The following is a 22,854-nucleotide window of genomic DNA, read 5'->3' as shown; positions in this document are numbered from 1 at the left end:
TTCTTGTATGTTTGTATAACTATTTCTTCTTTTCTACTTGTATGTTATTTTTCTATTTTACTTTTACATGTTCGAAATAAAGACATCAAATCAAATCAAATCAAATATACTGACCTGCAGTTTGTTGATATTTAAGTCCCCTTATCTCGAGATTATATTAAAGTTTAACAGTGAAAAATGATTTCATGTGCATAATTTGAGACTATAAGGTTGTATCAATATACAACTGCTGAATAAAGGTAGTTTCTCAGTGCTCAACTTAAATCTTTTAAGAGATCAAAACCAGTTATTATAGAACTAAAACCTGCACACAATATGGGAAAACAACACTTTCAGGACACATACTGAAAGACTAAGACTTTTTTATTTGCCACTGCCTTCCTATCTTAGATTATTTTAACCCACTTTAAATTAAAATTTTAATGTAATTTTTAATATATTCTACTTTTCCTTTTCTTTTCTGTTTTATCATATTTGTCATTTTAATTGTGTTATTTTAATGTTTTAATGTAAAGCACATTGAGTTGCCCTCGTGTATGAAATGCGCTATACAAATAAAGCTGCCTTGCCTTGCCTTGAAAATAAAATGTGCACTTCTCTGTGAAGGTGGAGACCTCTAGTGACCAGCAGATGAACCCTTTATATGAGGTAATTGCAAACTCATAGATGGGAGAACAGGGTAACTGTAAGCACAAATATATTCAAGAAACATTTATTTTATTTAGAAATATATACGCTGTAAATACTTTCAAAATAATGTATTGGATATGTAACTGAGAATATATGTCTCAGCACATCCCTAGAGTGGACCTTAATGTGACTGCAAGCCATCTATGGATATATAATAAATGACCTGATCAGTGTTCTACATGATGTAAATAGGAGTATGAGGCAGTCTAACTTTTTTTATGATGGTCGTTTTACAAAATAAACTGAAAAAAAAAAAAAAAAGACATCTTAGTTTTGTTTTTTAGTTCTGGACCTGGACTGATTTGTCGTGTCAAGCTTTGGTATTTGACCTGTTGTTGAAATTAAACTTATCATTATGTAGATTCAATTATATTTATCTTACTTAATAAACTAAGTTTGTAGGAATCAAAGTATCAGACAGTCAAATGAGAACAATCTAACAGGTGAGGTAGGTGTAAACAATCTTTGCAACCGAACAAGAATGGTCTAAAACCTGACAGATATTCTTATTTTACCAATCAAATAATCAACTGATGAAAACAGTTAATCTATTGAAGGTCAAAACAAGGTCTAAATATCCTGCTCTGTCCAACCAAGTTTAAAAACCTCATATTATAACAACTACCTTTATACAGGACAAACTTCACATAATGTCACACTGGTGAAGCTGGAGCCAGAAAGCACTAGCCTTATATTAACATATATAGACTGTTTAATTACTGCTTCTTTGTCATCTTTCTAGCATTGACCCTTTAAAATGTTTCACCTACAGTCAAATGTTGTCCTGTCTGTACACACAAAGAGTGTAACGTGGATTAAAGAAACACAGGAGAAAAAGTTGTGTATTGCATAAGTTGCCATGGTTTCACCACAGCAGCTCTTTTATTAGCAAAATCATGGAGATTAGTCCACTAATGTGCCCATCCAATGAAAACAGAGGGTTGGGGTTTCAGGGGGGATATGTAACTTGAAACCATCCCAGATCATGAACAGCGCACCTGTCTGTCTGTCTGTCTGTCTGTCTGTTTGTCTGTCTGTTTGTCTGTCTGTAATTTATCACAGATCTACATGTGGTCCTACTGTCTGCTACAAGGCCAACATTGGCATCCTCTGTTCAAAGCTTCTCTTTAGTTCTTGATTCAATCAGAAATGTTACAGTTTGGAGCCGTGCACCAACAATGTGCACTGATTAATTAGAGAGTAGCTTCTTTTTGGTCACTTAGAAAAATACAACTTTGAAAGAGGATGGCAAGTAGAGGAATAAGGTCCCTTTGTTTTATATTCTCTCACTCACTTACACTTACACCCACACACACACACACACATACACTCACACACTTTGACTTTTGGCCTCAATCAAAACAAAGCTCTCACTCGCAGTGCATACATACACCACACAATCAAAGGTTAACACACAGCTCACACAGTATGTCAGAGTCAGAGTGAATTGGTCTACAGAGTGACTTGGTCTTTCTTGGTTTTTCCAACAAGGCAAAAAAAAAAAATGATACCACAATGAAATAATCTGAACATAAGAGATAACATGGACTCAGGGGACTTTGGAGGAGTTCAACAGCAACATCTACATGAGCCTAACATCTACTTCAACAAAAAGGAAACACTGCAACTAAGGCATGCAAGGCACAAGCACCTACAAACAAAAAGACAAAAAGTGTTCAATTATGGACAAAAAAAAAGAAGGCCCCCCTTTTATATAAAAATTTAAAATAATGATATTAAGGTAAAACAAGCACATTTTAAAAACTGTGAAAAATCCCAGGCCAGAGACAGTTGTACAAATACTTTACACAAAATGTTTTTTTCTACACACCGTCTTTAAAACTTTTAGAGATGAACATAAGTTAATAAGAGGTTAAAAGTGACATTCTCAGCAGGGTGCACAAAGTTCCCTCCAGTCTCAGTCCCCTTGAACAAAGTCACTTGGAAAGCCGGCCATCGATTTGCCTGAACAGAAACACAACAAGACAAGAAACTGTGATTACTGGGGAAAATGTGCAACGAGACACACTTATCTATTCAGGACCAGTCCATCACTGAAGCCACAGCTGTTACCTTTAGAAAAGGCCGCAGTCCTTCAGGTTGTTCTTGATGATGACGTCGGTCACAGCATCAAACACAAACTGCACGTTCTTGGTGTCGGTGGCACAGGTGAAGTGGGTGTAGATCTCCTTGGTGTCCTTTCTCTTGTTCAGGTCCTCAAACTGGCACTGAATGAAGGCTGCTGCCTCCTCGTAGGTGTTGGAGCCTGTAGGAGGAAGAGAGCAGGGCAAAGAGGACACATTTAGGAGGAAGAAAAAACTGCAAAAGAAACCCTATTCAATGTCAACATTAAAACTGTACGAGTACTAAGATATGAAACGTCTGAGTCTACACCAATTATTTGTGAGTCAACCAACCATAAGCAAACAGCTAGATTTGAGTCACTTGCCACATTATATCAAGGAGTGTTTCTAATGTTTTGTCCACTTGATTCACATTCATGACACGTTTCTGCTGGGAAGTTGTGAAGTCCGTTGAAGAGTATCTTTTAGGGAGGTTTCATAACTGAGACTTGAAAGAGTCCATTGAGCTCTCTATTAATTTGGTGCTAAAATGTCTTCAAAATCTGATTACAAAACGAGTTGTCAGATATAAGTAACGTATTTAATATGAGGTTCTAGTAAAACTGTTCAAGGTTTTGGCATCAACCTATTTTTCTTGGCATTAGCCTGTTATCCATCCAGTCATAGATTTATCTATTGTGACATTTAAGGCAAAGGTTTCACAGTAACCCAAGATCGTGATGCGTGTTGATTTTGACATTACTTGTAATGAGGAACAAACCATGTATTGCAGACCTGCTGCATGTAGTGCAGTCTTTGTTTTAACCAACAGATGGCACCTTTTCACCTGCTTAACACCAACATTACCAGCAAAGCCACCAAACTGTAAATGTTTACAAAATATCTTTAAAATACTTAAATAAAAACCTTTCACTACATCTTTGTTATTACATGTCTCTGCCAACCATTCAGGTTACAGTTTACATTCATCATTGTTTGTGACAGAGTCAAAGAGTGAGGTAATATTGTCTTATCCGGAATGAGATTGGTATTAGATAAAACAATGGAAACCCCCTCCCTCCAAACACACAATAATTTAGCATTAGCACAAAATCATTCCCTTTCTTATTAGCAGGTAGTCATCATGACACTATAACGTCCATGTACAGCCTACTCATAAACCGAAACATCCAACATGATTCATTGGTCACCCCTTTAGGTCAGAAAATCCACAATACCAGATAAGTCTGGAAGAATTAGATCTCTGTTATTTGAACTAGAAATATGTGAAAGAAGACAGTGACCTAAAATAAGTAAGTGGTAAAAGAAGGTCCACAGTAAATAAGAGAGGTTGTACCACAATTTACAAGAGGACCATCAAACCAGAGAACATCTGTCTCTCTCACTCTATCTTTAACTCTGTCTGTTTCTCTGCAGGGCATGTGATTGTCAGTAGACTGGCAACGTCTGTCACCTCTGTGCACACATTCAAAAAAACTTTCTCTAGGGCGCAGGCTTAGAAGCAGGGCTTTCCCTGGTTTAAAAACGAGGCTGAGGGGGTAACTTCCTTACTGTGTGCACACATGTGCATGTGTACCAAGCGTACCAACTCACCCAAACACTTCTTACAAACTATGTGTTGTCGGGATTCCAGTAGTGGTTCAATCAAATAAAAGAGAGTATCTGTAAAGGCTCGTAAAAGGACCGTCTCAAGTCCGTTATCTTTATTATACTCAAATTAAAATCATGTATTTGGGGGGAAGGGGAAGAGTATTTTTATGGACCAATCTGTCATGAAACTGTCTTTTGTAAAGGGAGATTGGTTCAATACTTCATTTCTGGTACATCCTGGATGTCTGCCAAATTTCCCCCTCTAGAAGATTTGAAGTGCCATCACCCACGTTAGTCTGATGATGCTTATGACACGTAAAGAGGGCATTTGTGGAGTTTTTCCCATTATAAACATGTGCCTTTTTATAATACCACTCCTAGATCTGGACCACACTTACTGATATGTCAAGTTGTTTTCATGATTTGGCTGGAGCCTGTGATCATGAACTCTTAGATCAGTGTCTCTCACTGCCTCAGCGACCATTCATGGCAATACATAGTTTTTACTTTGTTTTTATCCTTTATTATCAATATGTATTCTTCTACTATACTTGTTCATGTTGGAGAATTTAAATAACATGCTGTGACAAAGCCGTGGGGGGGCTGAATGTTTATTGAATTAGTAATTAAACCTTCTACACTCCAACAGGTAAAAAGCTACAGACGGACAAAGTGAATGTGAATACGGACATGAGCGCAGACGTGAAATGAAAACCGGACATTTGATCCTGGAGTCTGGAGTTGCTCTGGATAACTAAAAGGTGTATGAATTGAACTGCAGTCTGGAGTCCATCTTTACAGGGATAAACAGTGACAGCTGTCTCGTATGAAGTTCCTTTGCAGACTGAATGTGTATTCAGAGATGAGCGTATCAAATTTAAATTTGACTACAACTGTCAGTAGGGACAGTAGTGCATAAACAAGATGTTCTCAGAAGAAAACTTTCTGATTTGGCAATTCTTTTTGCGCTGCACTGCACTGATTTTGACACGCCTCCACCACATTGGTGTGATGCTGTAATTGCAGTTAAAGAGACAACCATGAAGTGCTGTCCAGGTAACCAGTTATAACGCCATTTTGGAAGGACATTCACAAGCACATCAATCATATCTGTGGAATTAACATCCCTTTTAGTTGTGACTCAGTCTATATGGGTGACTTTTTCTGCAATGGATGGAATATAAGTGATAAGAAATTAGCACAAATTCTTTCCGCAACAAGCAAAAATGCTGTCACAAGGAAATGGTTGAAACCTGATCCCCCAACTATTGATGACTGGATTGAAATAATATACCAAATTTATATTCTGGAAAGGCTTTCATTCTCCCTCAAGGTTCAAAAGTAAAGATTTTACAGAATCTGGTCCAAATGGACAGAATATGTTAAACCTGTGAGGCCAGATTTCATCTGACTGAATGTAGTGAAGGAGTGAAGTTATGGTTAATTTCTTTTGTATTTTTGGCTTGCTCTTTATTTGACTTTTGCAATCTCTTCCATCTATACCCTTAAAATGTAATCTTCCCATGTTCTGTTGTATGTCTTAAGTTGCCTAAGAAAACAATAATTGAAGAGCTAAATTGCTGCAGAACTATCAAGTACGTTTCATCTACTATACATGTTACATTACATGGGACTCGCTCTTCTGATTGGCTCATTTTGAAAGTCCCTCGAGTTAACTCTGAACTGGGTCGATCAGCATTTTCCATTGATGCCACTAAATCATGGAATACAACAGACTTTAAAGCTGACCATCCCCTCTTTTGCAGAATTTAAGACTTTGATCTCAGACAACTGTGTCTCAAATTATATCTGTTTTAATTAATATATTATTTTGTGAATGATTGTGTGTTTGTTTGCTGTTTCTAATGTGCCTGTGATCTCGACGACATTGGAAATGAGGGAAATCTCAATGTCTTTCGAGAATAAATAAAGGTTTTTAATTTAATTTAATTGAACATTCTGCTGTAGAATAACTACTGACTGTTAAGTGATTGCTCGTCCTCAATAAGGAAAGAATAATAAAAAAAGAAAAGTGTGTGAGGGTGTATATTGTATTTAACATGAGTGTACTACATGCATTCACCTACACACTTTGTTTTGGATTGTCAGTTAACTAACTGGTAGTTTGACCTGCAGGCTACAGAGCAGCTTTACTGTACAACCTCCCTCTGTATGATCCAACAATGGAGAGATTTGTTACTGAGGGATAAATGAAGGGAAAGTTTAGACTCTTACATAAGTTTGAATCACATGGAGGTCTGATGGTGGGGGAGAAACACATTCTTGATGACAATTTTCCCAGAAGCAAAACTAGGTTGACATCAAAGGTAAGGGATTTTGTTTTTATTTATATGGCATAGATTTTTTTCTTTCAGTTTAAATTTAGATAAATATGATACTTGTCTGAAATGTATCATTAATTACTGAAGGTCTGACAAGAACATAATGTTATTAGAATGAAGCAGCCCACACAGTTCACGAGGAGAGCAGAAAGGAGAAGAAAGAAATATCTGTGTGTGGTCTGTGGAGACTGGCGCGCCTTTTAAGTGCTGACAGACCAAGTGTTAAAAGAATGGACAACTGAGTGAGAAAAAGTGTGTTCCTACTTTATAAACACACAACACACTTATTGCCCTAATTACCCTGGTTGACCATTTTTAAGTCACTCTATGTGTATATGTCTCTCTCACCTGCGTATTCAGGATAGCAGATTGTGAGCGGGCTCTTTTTGATCTTTTCCTCAAACAGGTCTTTCTTGTTGAGGAAGAGGATGATGGAAGTGTCTGTGAACCACTTGTTGTTGCAGATGGAGTCAAACAGCTTCATGCTCTCGTGCATGCGATTCTGAAAGAGAGAGGAAAACATAACAATAACTCTGCAGCTAGCCAAGGTAAATGGATACATAAATACTAGGAGGATTGAAAGTGGGGCAGGATTTTACCATCTCTTCATCCTCAGCCAGGACCAGGTCATAGTCACTCAGAGCCACACAGAAGATGATGGCAGTGACTCCCTCAAAACAATGGATCCACTTCTTTCTCTCTGATCGCTGACCACCTACATCAAACATTCTGCAGAGAAATCACAGACACGCACTGTTAAATAAAATACCACACGAACACATTTTCACTCACAAATTAAAGAATTCAATATTCACTTTTGTTCATGGACTTAAACAACAACTCGGCCCATCACATCTACATTTTTCTGAACTTCTTTTCCATAAATTTAACTAACTATTTCAGTAGGAAAATGTCCTTCATATTCCTCATCCCGCCTACAAAACATGGATTGGTAAACTGTCATTGAAGCCCTCTGAAAGAGCCAATGAGAGGAAAACCACACCTATTTGAATGACTGAACAAATCTGAGCTGCTGTGGGCAGAGATTTAGGTCTGTGGACAGACTAAAAGAGAGCACCACTAATCATTATGTAAATACAGTTAAATGACTGAACACACTGTGCTGCTTATACTCACTTGAAGTGCAGATCCTTGAAAGTGAAGTGTGTCTCCACAATACCAGTAGTTTTAACTCTGGTCCTGAGCACGTCCTGTTGGGTTGGCACATAAGCACCGTTGGATATCCTGTCCAGGTCATTCAGGTAGCTTTAGGAAAAGAAAAGTCATTCATAGATGGAAACAGAAGAACAATCATGCCAAGTACTAAATAACAAGACAGAAGTTAATATTGTTCCTGTGTTTGTGTAACAAACTCACTATGCAGCAGAGTCGTTCAGCTGGTACTCCCGGGAGCGGCTGAAACAGGCCTGAACTCCTCCGTCCTTCCACAGCCGCTGGATGACCCCAGCTAGTTCTCCTGTCATGAAACCCTCTTCTGCTGAACCTGCCAGGACGAACAGCTGCCGTGCATCATCCTACAGAGACAGAGCCCTCTGATTAAAGTCATAACCCAAAATTCTTTTACATAAATAGCTTTCAGTTTTGCTGTTGAGGTGTGTGAGAGTTCAAGTTGTAGGGCTGTGCACAAAAATTGAGAATCTTTAAGCAAATAAAGACTACAAAATGTCAAAAGAAACAGATTTAGGAGCAGTATTTAATACATTCTCTGGATCAAGATTGTTTTTTCTGTTAGCACTGTTGCATCATCAGACCAATCACTCACAAAATCACAGCTAGAGCTCTCTGCCCCTTACAAACATCAAGATGTGGACTCAATAGGCCTAATTCACCAACCGTGCGTACGCACGAATATGTGCTTAAACTGTGCGTACTAACGTTTGAAACACTAATCTGGGATTCATCAATAAATTCTTACTTGAATATATTCTTACACTGCGAAAAAAAATAGAACTTCCTCAGACCATGCGTACGCACAAATGATGAAGATAAACTCTCAGAAAATGTAAACACACTGGTTTAACTAAATGCATGACATATTTAAACTACTTTCAGTAAAAGAAAAAAGCCTTTAGTAGAATTCAATAATAAAAACGGTGATTTGACTAAATGTCTTAAATAACCATGAAATTGACACCTTTTCACCCTCATCATACTTAGAATATTGAATCTTAAATTAAATAATCAGTTTGAAATTAAAAATATGATGACAATGTACACATTGAAAAAATGTTGATCACTTCCACCAACAGTGCCATGAATTATTGCATCTGTTGCCAAAACCAGTTGATTAGTTGGAGCCTATTTAAGCCTTAATACATTTGTTATTTTTATGTGCTTGAAGACATTCATTTTACACAACAGCACTGTGGGGATGCGTTTGGAGCGTAAGACAGGGGTTACCAAACTTTTCATCCCACGACCCCCAAAATACAAGAGCCAAAGACTCGTGACCCCAACTGTCCCTCAAAGTGTTTTAATGTGACTTCATTTAAGCTGGTCTGCAGAAAATTAACCTACCTATGTGAGAATGTCATACAGGTATCTTTTTGCCAGATGACTGTCATATAGTCATCTGACAAAAAGAATGGCAGAAAACTCATCACATTTTCTATTTTCAAGGTTTTATTTCAAGGTTATATTTCAAGGCAACTATTTTTTTTACTATAATGGGTTAAATGTTCTATTTTAGATAAAAAACAAGAAACACTAAATCTGTGACCAATCCTTCAGGAAGGTCCTGCTACAGGCGCCTCTCCGTCAGGATCAGATTCTGGATCAGATTCTGGATCAGATTCAGAGGATTGAAGTAACGTGATCTCTGAGCAGCCGTGTATATTCAGCCAACATGTAAACATTAGATCAACGTGCTGGAGAGCCGAGGGCACATCCACTTCCTGAGGGGGCGTGGTCAGAGAGAAAACAGAGTGTTCTGAGGAGGACTGAAGAAGCGGGCTTTTCAGGCAGACCAAAATCTGATTTCAAAGTGTTTTTTTGAGCATAAACTTTAAAGACATGTTTTGGGGACCTCTTAGACCAATATATATTGATGAAAAAAGCGTGATATGTCACCTTTAAGTCTCTATCCTGTTTATGCTGAAATGTTGTTGTGTCTTTAGGTCACCGCAGATATGGCCTTAAAACCTGGCTTATGAATCAATATTTTAATCCTGAAAACCCCCTAAGAGGTGCGCTATAACAACATCCATGCCCACACGCGTGCCGTAGTAGAGCAAACATTTGGGCTGCTGAAGGCTCGTTGGGCACAGCTGGGCTTTTTTTTGCGTCCACTTTAATATCAAACCATTTTTTCTTAACCTGAGCCACGGTGAAAACCTCAGGAGACACAGCAGTAACAGTCTCAGTAGTAGTAAACCAGGTTTCATTTTTTTTCTCATGGTGACTCCTGCTGATACGCTTCGGAAAAGTGATGGTTTTCTTGCCTCAACCTCCACAACAATCAACTCTACCTCTCTTGTCTTGATGCACTGAACAGATGTGCTTATGTGGATGAATTGGGGCGTGGCAGTATGCTGATTGCAGGTTGTGGGCACACGCCTGTCAATTTAGAATTATTCTGATTCACTGATATACACAAGGTGGTGAGAACAAAATTGTCGAACGGTGATTTCGCATATGCGTGGATTTTATGTGCAGAGTAAGAACATTTCTACACATTTATTAGTGAATGAGGCCCGCTGTGAGCACCATAATTATAACTAAAAAGAGAAGTAAGTTGTTGTACGGATCCTTTCAGTCACAAAGCTTTACATAAAACTACATTTCAAAACCTGCATGGAATTTGGTGTAGGTCAGTGATCAAACCATGAGATGTATAAGAGCATAAAATCAACATTAGAAAAGCTATGGGTGTGAAATCGGTCCCCATATCAGAGTGGGTCAGTCATTTCTGAGGCATTGAGTAAGCCTTTTGTTATGCCTGGACAAAAACAGATTTACAAACTGGAAAAGAAACCTATTAGGGAAAAGAATTATAACGAAATACCCAGCAGTGTGCAATGAATTGTAGAAATAATACACCACATGAATATGCACAAAGTTTACAGCACTCATCTAAAACACTAGTGGTGCTAATTATTACTGTAAATATCATCCTTGCTGATAGGCAGCCCAATTAAGCACGAAAAACAACTTCAGAATGTCCGGATCCAGATCAGGGTAATCCCACAAACTAAATAACCAAAGTACAGTTCTCATGTCAACAAGCCTCTGCTGTAAAGAGACGTTTAAAAGTGACACGAAACGTTAACCTGATCTTTACCTGCTGCACAGGAGGAAGTGAGAGGGGAAATGAAGAGGTGGCATATGACTAAGTGGCTCTTGTCCTTAAATAACTGAGCGTTGTACGTGAACAGAGACCCAACCTGTAGTCTTAATCTGTGATGTACAGAGAACAGTGGAAACGCCCGCTTTGTTTTTCTTCACTCACCGCTCTGGCTGCATCTGCAAAGTCGATCTTGAGGCGTCCCATGGCTCTGATGATGGCGATGATGGACTGGATAGTGTTGCTGTAGACCACGGCCTTGTACTGCTTACACTCCTCCTCTGAGTAGCCCGCTTCATGGATGATCCTGACCCACAAAGAGAAGATTTAAGCACTTATTACACTTTACATTAATAATCAGGATGGATTTAAAGTTGTGGGTTTTAAGTAAACACTACAGTCATCATGTTCAAGTTTCTGGTACTAAACAATTATTTTTTATGAGTGTTGTCATTTCAAATGAAGGATCTGAAATGGCTTAAAATCATGTAAGAGACCCAAACTTTGATTGTTTTCATTTATATGAAGTTTTTGAGTCATATTTAAACATTTGTTTCTAATTAAAATAAGAAAGACTAAATTAGAAGGCCCTAATGAAGGGACATTTTATTAGTGTAGGAGGAGGTGTGGGTGTGTTTCTGGGCAATGGTGTGAAATGATGATGTGTCTGCTGTAGTCATACCCCACAATAGATTCAAAAACAATCACATATTTATGACTAGAAATCTAACAATGAAATACTTCACTGTTAAAGGATTAAAAATATGATCAGCTTTTTAACATGAAAACTTGCCAGTAATGACAAGATGATGAGGATTCTGTGTCTGATATCCCATCTGGTGTTTACATCGTCAAGTGTTTCATTTGCTCTCTTTGGTATCTGACGTCAGTACAACTTTGAGAAGTAGATTCTTCTCTGAACAAACAGTGTTTGAGGTTGAACAGCCACGAGGGGTGTGTTTTTAAACGTGACAATGAACATTCTTACTTACTTCATCTGTTTAACAATGGTACTTTTCCCGGATTCTCCAGCACCTGAAACAAACAGAAGATTTATAGTTAGTATTTTTAACAGACATGCAAGGAAGTACGGGAAAATTCACAGCAACTTCAAAAACCAGAACTCAGAAATTACAGTCTACATTAGAGGTGTGATAAAATATCGATACAGCAATATATCGCATAACTTTGACCTCCGATATATTATTGATATGTCAACTCTTAATATTGTTTTTTTGTAAAAATAAAAATACATATTTTAGCCGAGTTGGAACTAAAATACGACTTCAGTATTTCAAAAACAATAAAGTGGAAAAGTTGTTTTCAATCAAATAGTTTTGACTTAATTTGTCCTTTCAATTTTGAGTAATATTGTGTGATTTGCATATACACCATCTCTATTTTATTTTATTAGTTAATTGTGTAGAATATCGCAATATATCACAATATTGTGATACATAATATTGTGATATAGCATGATACTGTTGTGTCGTATCGTGACCCAAGTATTGTGATGCGTATCGTGAGGTTCTTGCCAATACTCACCCCTAGTCTACATTCAGATCTAACTTCTTTTTAATGTCTTATTTTCTGAAAGAAACTCTACTTACTAATTTTTATGGTATCCAAATACTTTACGGATTATTCAGCTTCAAGTCTGATACAATTGAAAAGGCCTTTGTTGTTATTTATTAATGCACTGTATGAGTTATATTCAGACTACAAAATGTCCAAATCAGATATGCAAAAAAAATTTTGTATACACCACCAACAATCATCAGTTTGATTTCAGAGAGGTGTAAAGACAAATATTACATTCAAGGAGCTTGACTCAAAAAAAATGTCCCCACATAAAAATAGGGGGGGGATACTGAATTGGTAACAACAATAATCACAAAAGTGTGCATACATGTGATGGTTGACAAGGAGTTAACTAAGTGTTGTGGTTAAGAAATATCCTTTAACGCAGTCATTGAATTACTGCCTCGCTGTTTGTGTCTTCACTAAGGTCACACCGACTCTGAATAAGCCTGCTGCAGCAAAATTAGACTGAAAAAATCCTTCACAAATATTCAAACACAAAGAAAAGAAAACTGCATTATATCAAGTAAACTCACTGCCCTGCAGTTAAAACACAACAGACATGCACAAATGTGTGTTAGGAGCCATCTTCAGTGTCACAAACGAAAAAGATCGATCTTTAATAATCAAAAAGTTCACTTCAACATGCAGTGTTGCAGAAGCTGCCCTGTGACATAATACAGTGAGGAAGTGAGTAAGGTCTAATTGAGCCAGGTCACAGTGCAATTGGATTAATCAACAAGATCCTCCTGTCAATGAGATTATACACAGCTTAAACATTGCTGGGTTAGACACTCAAGCTGCTCAAACAGTCCCTGTACATTTCAGGCCGTCAGATGAATCTTGTGTGTTTGATTTCATTTGTGTGAGTCTAACATACAACACAGAGTCTGTGCAGCCCTCAAGTTAAAGGTTTAGAAATATAACAAAGATAAGGGGCTGTGGTGCAATCTGATATACACATGAAATAACCAAAGATGCACTTTGTGCATAATCTTCAGGTCCCCAGCTCCCTCTGAGATACAGGCATGTTTTCAGCTGAGCACACAACATTTTAATTACCCTACCTGTGCAGGGACTCTCAGCTCCCCAGTGAGAAGAACTGTTCGCCAATTCACTGTCCCATATGATAAACAGCCGAGCACACCAGAAACAAAGCTAGTCATAATGAAAATCACACAACACACACATCCATGGGCTAGAGGGATTTTAACAAAAAGTGAAGGACATCACTCAGGTTGGTCACTTAGCTCAGATGTTTGATGGTGGTACACTGGCTGGAGCAGGGAGAACACATTTCCCTCAGGCCGTTTGAGATAGCTCAGAGAGCAGCAAACACCGTGCCTGCTTCTCTACTGCACTGCTTTTTATGCTACTGTACATGAAAATGCTGTTACACAGCAACAAAAGATCAATCTTTGTGATTTGGATTTGTTTTTGTTCGAGTGCAGTCTACATCTAAGGCAGTCCACCCACTCGAATCACTCTTCTCAAGAGCATGTCATTTGCAGATTACTGCATTAATGCAAACACCCCCGGTGGGACGCTGACAGAATACAAACTGCAGAACGCATGTTACATGAAGCTACATATCTTCACCAAGCTCTGAAAGACACAGTATAAAAGACACTCAATGTCAGCAACATGGAGGCATAATGCATCCATGTGTGGAAAGCCATATGGTAATTTCCCCATCAAGCAACAAATCCACAAACCAATCCCAGACATAATGCAGGTGCTTGTGGGAACCGTGACAGAGGACAAAACACAAACATGAAAATTCAAATCAGGTCCTTCTCAAATGACGCAAAAACATACAAGAGGCAGCTGGTGCAGCTGAGCAGCATTCAGTGTCTGTGATTGTGGTGAAATCACGTGTTTTAAAGCAAACCTGTGATTTCTGGGATGACACAGACCATAATCTGTGCAAAGATTATTATACACATGCCGAATACTGCTGCTTTTTTGAAACAGCTAGAAGAGTATATGATGAGGGCAAACATCCAGTTAGCATGCGCTGGCTGTCTCTGTTGTGTGTATACAGACCACAGATGATTATTGCGGTCAGCAAAGCTGACTGGGTTGCTATGCAACCCCCTGCCTGTCTTACCCTGACTGAGGCAGCCAGCAGTGGTCATCATCATCTTCATCATCTTCATCATCATCATCAACCAGTGAGAGGAAGACTTAAGACATGGAGAAACAGTCTTCCCTAAAAAATGAACCAGGCTGATAAGCTACATTACAGATCAATTAGACGAGTTAAAGAATATGTTTGGCTGCTCCGGCTGACGACAAATATGAAGCACAGGCCTCTACCTGCTTATCCACAGTATTCAAATGACCATATCAATATCCTAACCTCAGACAGGGTGTCTGTAGACAGGGTGACTTTACAGGTCTCCAGTTAACTGGGACAACCAGACACGACTCTACATTCATTACTACATTAGTTGATATCACTGCAGGCCAACCCTGTACATGCTGTATGTACATGTACACATACAACATGTACAGGGTTGGCCTGCAGTGATATCAACTAATGCACATGTTGTATGTTACATGTTGTATGTTGTATGTATGTTACATGTTGTTTGTAGACATGAATTTAAACCCGATGATAAAAACTAGCGGCAGATGTGTTGACTGAAGGTTAGCTCCAGTCAGCCGGCCTGAAGTTAACTGTGTGTAGTGTTTGATGAATGGCTGCGCATCGGGAAGATAACCAGTTAATTGCCTGTATTTAAAATCTAGTAATTAGAGTATTGTGTAGCACTATAACTACGTTACAGACCTGTTGAGAGTTTCCCGTTCAGACATTGTGTTAGCTCAACCCGGGCTAGCGGTGTTCCGCTAACCTAGCTGAGCAGCTACATGTAAGGCTAAATTAGCTCAGTGACTTAAAGCTTGGACACAGCGGGTGTGGACTGAACTAATCAAATGTTTACTGACAACTACAGCAGTGACTGGACAGAGCTGAACTCAGCCAGAAGTGAAAAAAATAAATAAAGCAGAACCAACTTTAAGCTAACTGCAGCAGCAGCACCGACCGTTAATGTGTTAAACTCTCCCACTCAGTAGTTTCTACAAAGTTTACACCGTCGAGTTACTCAACGTCAAGGCAGACTAATACAACTCCAAATTAAGCTAATTAAGATTTTTGTGTATGTATATGTATTTGTTGAGGCTTGCTGTAAGTTTACAGAAGACGGTGGGCATTAGGTGGGTCCCTCTCCAGTAAATAGACCAAGACCTCCGTCCCTCTCTCCGTCCATGTTTCTCTCACCCAGCAGCAGCAGCTTCACCTCCCGGGCAGCCTTTTCTCCGTCGTCCCTCAGATTCCTGTCGATCATCTTGCTCCGCTCCTGCGCCGCCTTGTCGTCCGTGCTCAGGGTACATCCCATCTTCTTTTAGGGCTTTCCACACAATAAGTTAAAATGCAGACTAAAAAACAACTCCTAAACTAGGACAGCAACGACATGCAAAGGCTATCGAGCTAGCATCCAGTGAAGAGGAGGAGGAGGAGGCAGTGTGTCTCTCCAACACTTCGGATTCAAACACGCCCAAACTTCTGATTTTACTGCCAGTATGTCTAAAATGTAAGTTTACCACAAAGCACAACTTTCAAGATGGCCGGCTCTTCTGCTACCGTTTTAACTCTCCGAATGAACGCAGCCTGTATCATTCAACAGAAAGAAGGGAGTCTACGGCAGCATCTGCGTCGATCGAAGGAGTATGAAACTGTTCGCTTCCTGTTCTTCTTTACGCATATCTGAGAACTGCGCATGCGTGTCGCAGCAACAAGCTACTTTCAAAAAATTTAAGTTTCTTAGTTCTTGCACGAGCTATCTGTCAGCTGGAGTTACAGTGTGATAGCAACATTGAGTCAATAGATGGATAACATAAAAAAGAGCTAAGCACGATGAAAGATATGACATTATCTGAAAAGTAAAACAGACAGTATTTGAGAGGATTATGAAACAGTGAAAATGATGTCATTTTATCAAATTATTTGTTGGCTAGATCAGGGGTTCCCAAAGTGGGGGTCGGGACCCCCTGGGGGGTCGCGAGATACAAATGGGGGGGCGTGAGATGTTTCCCAGAATGTTTTTTTTTCAATGGCTATGTTTACATGAGACTTTTAATTCCTCTTTAATTCACAATAAAAATGAATTAATGACCATGTAAACACATAATTCCGAATGAAAATGACCATTCCGAATTAAACTTAAATCTGAAGTAAGTGTCTGGTTTATTTTGATTTTAAATCCGAATCCTGTATACGTTCATTCCGCTTTAATTTAATTCTGGTCGTTCTGCGTGAAGCAGTATGTTTGTGTCGCGCTGCTTATTCAAAACTGTAATCAAAATCAAAGTGAAAGTTGTACTTATTGTGTGGTCTTCCATGTTGTAACCAAAAGTAAAAAAAGCAGGAACTGGAGTCTGTTTTCTTCCGGTAAACGTAAATATGTCACGCCCTCCCCTGTCCAATCAGAACCCTTCCTAACCCCCAGACCTTAAGGGGAATTGAATAAAGACGATTAAACGTGTTTTCCATGTAAACCTCAATTTGGAATTACTATTTCCATGTAAACACGGGGGTCGCAAATCTTTGGCAACTATATTTTGGGGATCCCAAGTCTTTGGCACCTATACTTTGGGGGTCACAAGTCTTTAGCAACTATATTTTGGCGATCACAAGTCTTTGGCACCTATACTCTGGGGGTTGCGGGCTGAAAAGTTTGGGAACCCCTGGTGTAGACCATCAATCATTTGGCCTATTTCAATTTCAAATGTATAGTTAATGATTTTAGAGTCAACAAGTTTGACTTATTAAACGGAAGCCCAAAGCAGACATGCGTTTTAAGTTTGTCTTGTGAACAATGGGTTAATTTTACGCATTTTTCCAGATGTTCATAATTTGTATCCTTAGTATTTGAACAAACAAACAGCAAACATCAAAATGGGCTTGAATTAACTGATTCGGACAGTGGCAGGTTGGCTGGTTTGTCCCTCCAGTTAATTGTTTTTATTCCGTTTCTAACAAATCATCTTATTATCCCAAGAAAAAAAAAATGTATTCCAAGATTAAGGAGGTCAACTTATGAGTTATAATGGAAAAATCAGTTTTTAACTTAAGATAGGGATCTTGAGAAAACAACCAGGCTTTGTTATGTCACAATTTTATCATATGTAATTCACATTAAGAATATGTTTAAATAATATCTCAAAATGTCACTTTGATTTTACAAATAATCGATACTCTTAATATTTTTTTAAATAAATACCCTTTTGAATTTAAAACATCAATTTATTTTTCCTTTTAACTTTTAAATTAGTATGACACCTCCTATATCAAAACAATGACAATTTTCACTTCAAATATTATAATTTTTGAATTTATGAGTCAAATTAGGTTTTAATGGTATAAGGCCTTCATTTCCATTATTTTGTTTGATATTATACAATATTCCATTGATTTATTTGTCAGCTATTATTTCAAGTATGTGTCTCACTACTCAATGCTTCCTTGGAATATTTTTGTTGCGGACATCTTCATATCTATGGGATTGTCCCGTCGTGATGTTCAACATTTCCGTTACAAATGTTAGTGTTTGAGTGCGCCATATGAGTGGGTGTGAGAGAGCTTGGTGGGAAGCGTACTTCATCTCACTGTCAGTGCTGATTTGCATTGCAATCCTTTGTTGTGAGCTGCTAATGCTCAGTAACATGTTTGCATGTGTTGCATAAACAGACATGCACTGCTCAAACAGAGAGACCTCCAAATTTGGTGGGGAAAGCTATTGAGAGTCTAACTATTGTGTATATATCTGGTTTGTCTCCTTGCCACTAACCAGTTTATATTTATATAAATACTGGTAACCTTTTAAACTTTTGAGCATTGTGTACCAACTAGTGCCCACCGTATATGATATTATTGATATATAATATTTGTTATACTCTTCCCCACTTTTTACAGCATCTACTCTACAACAGTTACCCTTAAAATGAAAGTATTTTGAATGTGATGTCTTCAAAAAGGAATGAAATACACATCACATTTCACAGCTAAAAGCACAGTTTTCCCTCTTCGCTCATTTTCAGTATACTTTATGAACATTTCTGACACATTTTTTAATCTGAAAAGTCCTAAATTGGTGGGCTGGGACTGACCCCATTGGACAGTTCATAAGGATACTTCTTTGAGACACGACACATGGCCTATGGGTATCTAAGGCCCGGGTGGGCAGGGACTCACTGGTTAACATCGATTGGAACAGGTTTCCAAGCAGCCTTAGCATGGAGCAACAGTCTCTTCACTCAGAGAACAAAGGTTACAACTTTAACCAGATGTTCTATAACATATTCAGACTACCTCTCCACCAAGTTTTGTATTTCATATGTGATGGGACATGACACACAGCGCTCCAGCAGGATGGTGCCCTGCCACAAGGCCCAGGAGGTTTCTGCATCCCTTGTAAAGTGTGCCTTTACCCTCTGGTGCTGGAGAACAAATTCCCTCATAGAAATGCTAGATGACCTCCATAACCTAAGAGACCGTCTGGATTTTGGCAGTGGTAGACACAAGTATTTAATCTTGAAGTAAACAACACTGAAACCGCCTTTTTGAATGTCTCTGTCCATCAAATGGAGATCCTCAGAGCCCTGACCGGACATAGCGCTGGTCCCTGTTGAGCATCCCCACAACCCTCTGAGTGGAAAGAAGGGCTTGCAATCCCATTGACTGTCTCAAGTTGAAGCTGAGAGCACCTACCCCAAGAAAGCCAGAGTGAGACACCCTTGCCTCCTCTGGCAGGAATCTGTAGAAGCTCTCATGCACGGACAGAGCCTGCAACTCGCCCGCTCTCTTAGCTGATCTCACTGCAAAGAGGAATACTCCCTTGGCTGACAATCATTTCCAGCGCATTGATTCCAGGTGCTCAGTGGGCTCCTGTTGGGCCCTCAACTGTGTGGTGCACTGCTCTGGGTGCCTTAAAAACTGTGAGATAAGGGCAAAGCAGACTGAGTGGGGCTCTGTGCCAATCTACCAAGCGGCCAACCTTGTAATATGGCGTCAGGTGTAACACTGTCTGGTGCCCTTTTACTGCTTACGTAGCTGTTTACCCCCCAGGGTTACCAGTCTGCCTTCAAAACATCCTTAATTTGAAGAAGACCCAGCAATCCTGAGAAGGACCAAACACCAAATCTTTACCTACTAACAGGTTAGTTGATTACATGCTGCTGTCCTCTCCGTTTGCCTACACACCTACTGAGTGGAGATCAATGAATCAGTGAGTCCTTGAGCACCTTAGCCTTTAATACCTTTATATGGGCCACACAATGATGTGTCTTAAAAATGTATCCATGTCAACTGCCCCTGTGGGGGTCAGTCCCCCCACGTATGGTGCATGTAACTGAGGGAAGAGATAATCTTGATACCGTAGAGAATTATTAGATATTTTTTTATATACATTTTTATTCCATACATAAATAAACATAAACACAATAAATAAAAGAAAGAAGACTACAACAAACAAAAACAGAAGGACAGAGGTTGGGGGCATCAATAAATACTTAAAGCATGCTTGAAGTTCATGTAAAGTGTAAATTCAGTTTGATACGGCTGATTATGAAAATAACCATAACAGTCATAGAACTAATATCATATTTACTCTGGTAAGGAGTTCAAGTAGGATCTAACGATATTCCACAATTTATTTAATCCCTGATTGAGATGTATAAATGTGGCAGCAGCTCGTTTCATCCCGATAAGGTCTACAAACTCTTCTAACCAGCTGCACACACTAAAACAGGTTGGAGTTAGAATGTTCCATTTCAAAAACAATTCTCTGTTTAGCAGCTAGACAACCCAATGTTACAAACTTCATCTGTGTCACACATAGCCCCTCTGTTTTGTCACCCAATATACATAATGAAAAACATCGTGGAACAACAACATGAAGGATCTCTGTGAGAGCATTTGTCACAGCTGACCAGAAGGAGTTCAGTGCAGGGCATTCCCATAGACAATGTATGGGTGCCTCTTTTACCACAGCCATGCCAGCATCTGTCTGGATACCATAGAGAAATTAAGTGTAAGGATGCTCTCTTTGAGTGGGCTTAAAAAAAGTATTGCTTTTGTCAAAAATAAGTTGAACTATTCCTCATAATCCAGACAGTAATAAAGTCCAGAAATTAACACACCTGCAACATAATTGAATGAAAGCACACATAGCAGAATTCACCCTTAAGAAGAGATTTATAAAACACTGTTTTTGAATAGTGGTTGTTCTGATGAGAAATGCCTACTCGGCTGTCCTTTAGGAGCATCCTCATCAGGTAAAGAGAGGACACTTTGATGCTCACACACGAGAGCTACAGCCTGTGGTTAACCTTGTCCATGACCACATCCAGGAATTCAAATAGCCAGCGGATGGCTTTGTGATTCAGCATACAGAGCTCTTTGCCTGAAGAACCAAAAATCAGCCAGACAGAAATTACAGGAACATATATTTTAGATAATTTGATTGTAAATGAGAAGTTCAAATGATTAAAAATCAATATACATGATTGTGTTTATATATGAGGGTCACGCAATCATATGAATAGACTGTGGACCAGTCATATTGATGATCATGTGTGGTGCAAATATTGAGGAATATGTATTTCAAAATCAGTCTATTGTCATGTACTCTTGTAATGATCAGACTTAATGCCACCTCAAATGAACCATCACATATGGTTTTATATATAAAAGGGATGGGAAAAGGTTGAGGTTGGAATTCATCTCCTCACTTTACATATGATTTCCATTGCAGATGGTCACTGCATCATGCAAACTAGGGCCATCATTTTTTTTTTCCAATCCTCTCAGGGAACATGGAAAGATTTTCCTGAGCATGTACATCACATGAGCTGAGAGGGGCCGACAGGTCATCCGTACTAAACCCTTTATCCTTTTTCTTATAATCAACAAATGACACAGAGCAACCAAGTTTTCAGGGGAGGATGTTGTTATTTATTCTGAGAAGAGATAGGTGTTTTTTACAGTTACTATGACAATTTCATGCCCTCCCCAAGCAACAGGAAATCTTTTGACTACTTCAAGTGATGGAGCCTCATGAGTGTGAAATGAAAGAGCAGCTTGCTAAATGCTCATTATGTTCCACGGAAATCAGAGCCTCCAAGTGGGACCAATTACTGTGTGCACGTGCAAATGTGTATATATGTGTGTGTGTGTGTGTTTGTGGTAGTCTGTTACTAAATATTTCTTTAAACTGCACCGAAAAAACATTAATTTGATCAAATATAAACTTAAGTTTCCTCTTTTCTGAGGTTCCAAACACCATATCAAACTCATCATCAACACACTGGCTCATTTGTCTCAAACGTATTGAAAACTTCACCGTAAAGGCTTGAAACATCACCTGGGTTGAGGTCAAAATCAGGCTGACCTAAGAAAATACTTAAGAACTACTCCCCTCGCACATGTACAAATTATAACATAACAGGCATCTTTGTGAGAATCGAGTCATCAGCTGATGAAGAAAGTTTCAGTCAACAAAGCTGAGTCTTGAGTTAAGATTTTTGTCAGACTTTTATTTTTATTTTTTTAATCTAACCTGTATTTAACCAGATAAAAGTCCCATTGAGATCGAGACCTCTTTCACAAGGGTGGCCTGGCCAAGAGAGGCAGCAACACACAACGTCATAGTAAACAAAACAGACAGATAACCACGACAACTAACATTAAAATATAAAATACAAGCAATTTGATAAAATAAAGTGCAGAAGATATTTTACAGTAACCATTTAAGAACACAGGCGCTGCTCAAAGGATTTCCTTTGTCGTTTTCTTAAGATAGAGCTGAAAGCTTCCAATGAAACAAATGCTGACAGTTTCAGTTCAGGTTAAAATTGAAACATCAAAAGTATCAACTCTCCACCATCATTTGCCAAATTTTATTTTCCAAATTGCAATCAATCATGACATATAGTTACTTTCAGAGCTAAATTCGTTAGGTCACAGGACCTTTGGGCTGAAAGGTTCAAGTTGTCCTCAGTCTTTTGGTAAGTCCCTTTGGTCTTTAAGGGGATGTAGGTTGGTCAGACCACTCCACTTTATAATTTTGGTTCTGATTAGTGTCAGTATTGGAGTAAAAACTCAGACATTTACAAGGAAAGTTTGTCTATCCTTCATTTTGACATTTAGTCTCTAAGAATATTTTGATCTTAATTGATATGACTGCTGTGTGTTGTGAGC

The 22,854-nt window shown here is 38.7% G+C and overlaps 1 protein-coding gene across 3 annotated transcripts; it reads right to left on the bottom strand.

Moving 5' to 3' along the window:
- Positions 1 to 1,528: 1,528 nt before the first annotated feature.
- Positions 1,529 to 16,610, bottom strand: LOC117814120 (guanine nucleotide-binding protein G(i) subunit alpha-1). 3 transcript variants are annotated; one of them, XM_034685248.1, is made up of 9 exons: positions 15,877 to 16,610; positions 12,002 to 12,044; positions 11,175 to 11,316; positions 8,084 to 8,241; positions 7,844 to 7,972; positions 7,306 to 7,435; positions 7,055 to 7,208; positions 2,764 to 2,956; positions 1,529 to 2,655 (listed from the first exon to the last, which is right to left on the bottom strand). In XM_034685248.1, the coding sequence occupies exons 1-8, from the start codon at positions 15,992 to 15,994 to the stop codon at positions 2,766 to 2,768; spliced, it is 1,065 nt and encodes a 354-aa protein (XP_034541139.1). In that variant the 5' UTR covers positions 15,995 to 16,610; the 3' UTR covers positions 1,529 to 2,655; positions 2,764 to 2,765. The 3 variants fall into 3 exon arrangements, with proteins under 3 accessions (XP_034541139.1, XP_034541140.1, XP_034541141.1); XM_034685249.1 differs by lacking the exon at positions 15,877 to 16,610 and adding an exon at positions 15,794 to 15,824; XM_034685250.1 differs by lacking the exon at positions 15,877 to 16,610 and adding an exon at positions 15,385 to 15,661.
- Between the last annotated feature and the right edge of the window lie 6,244 nt (positions 16,611 to 22,854).

The sequence above is a fragment of the Notolabrus celidotus genome, chromosome 6 (genome assembly GCF_009762535.1).
Source record: "Notolabrus celidotus isolate fNotCel1 chromosome 6, fNotCel1.pri, whole genome shotgun sequence".
Lineage (NCBI taxonomy): Eukaryota > Metazoa > Chordata > Actinopteri > Labriformes > Labridae > Notolabrus > Notolabrus celidotus.
The sequence above is the reverse complement of the archived record's forward strand: the minus strand, read 5'-3'. Positions and strand labels throughout refer to the sequence as shown.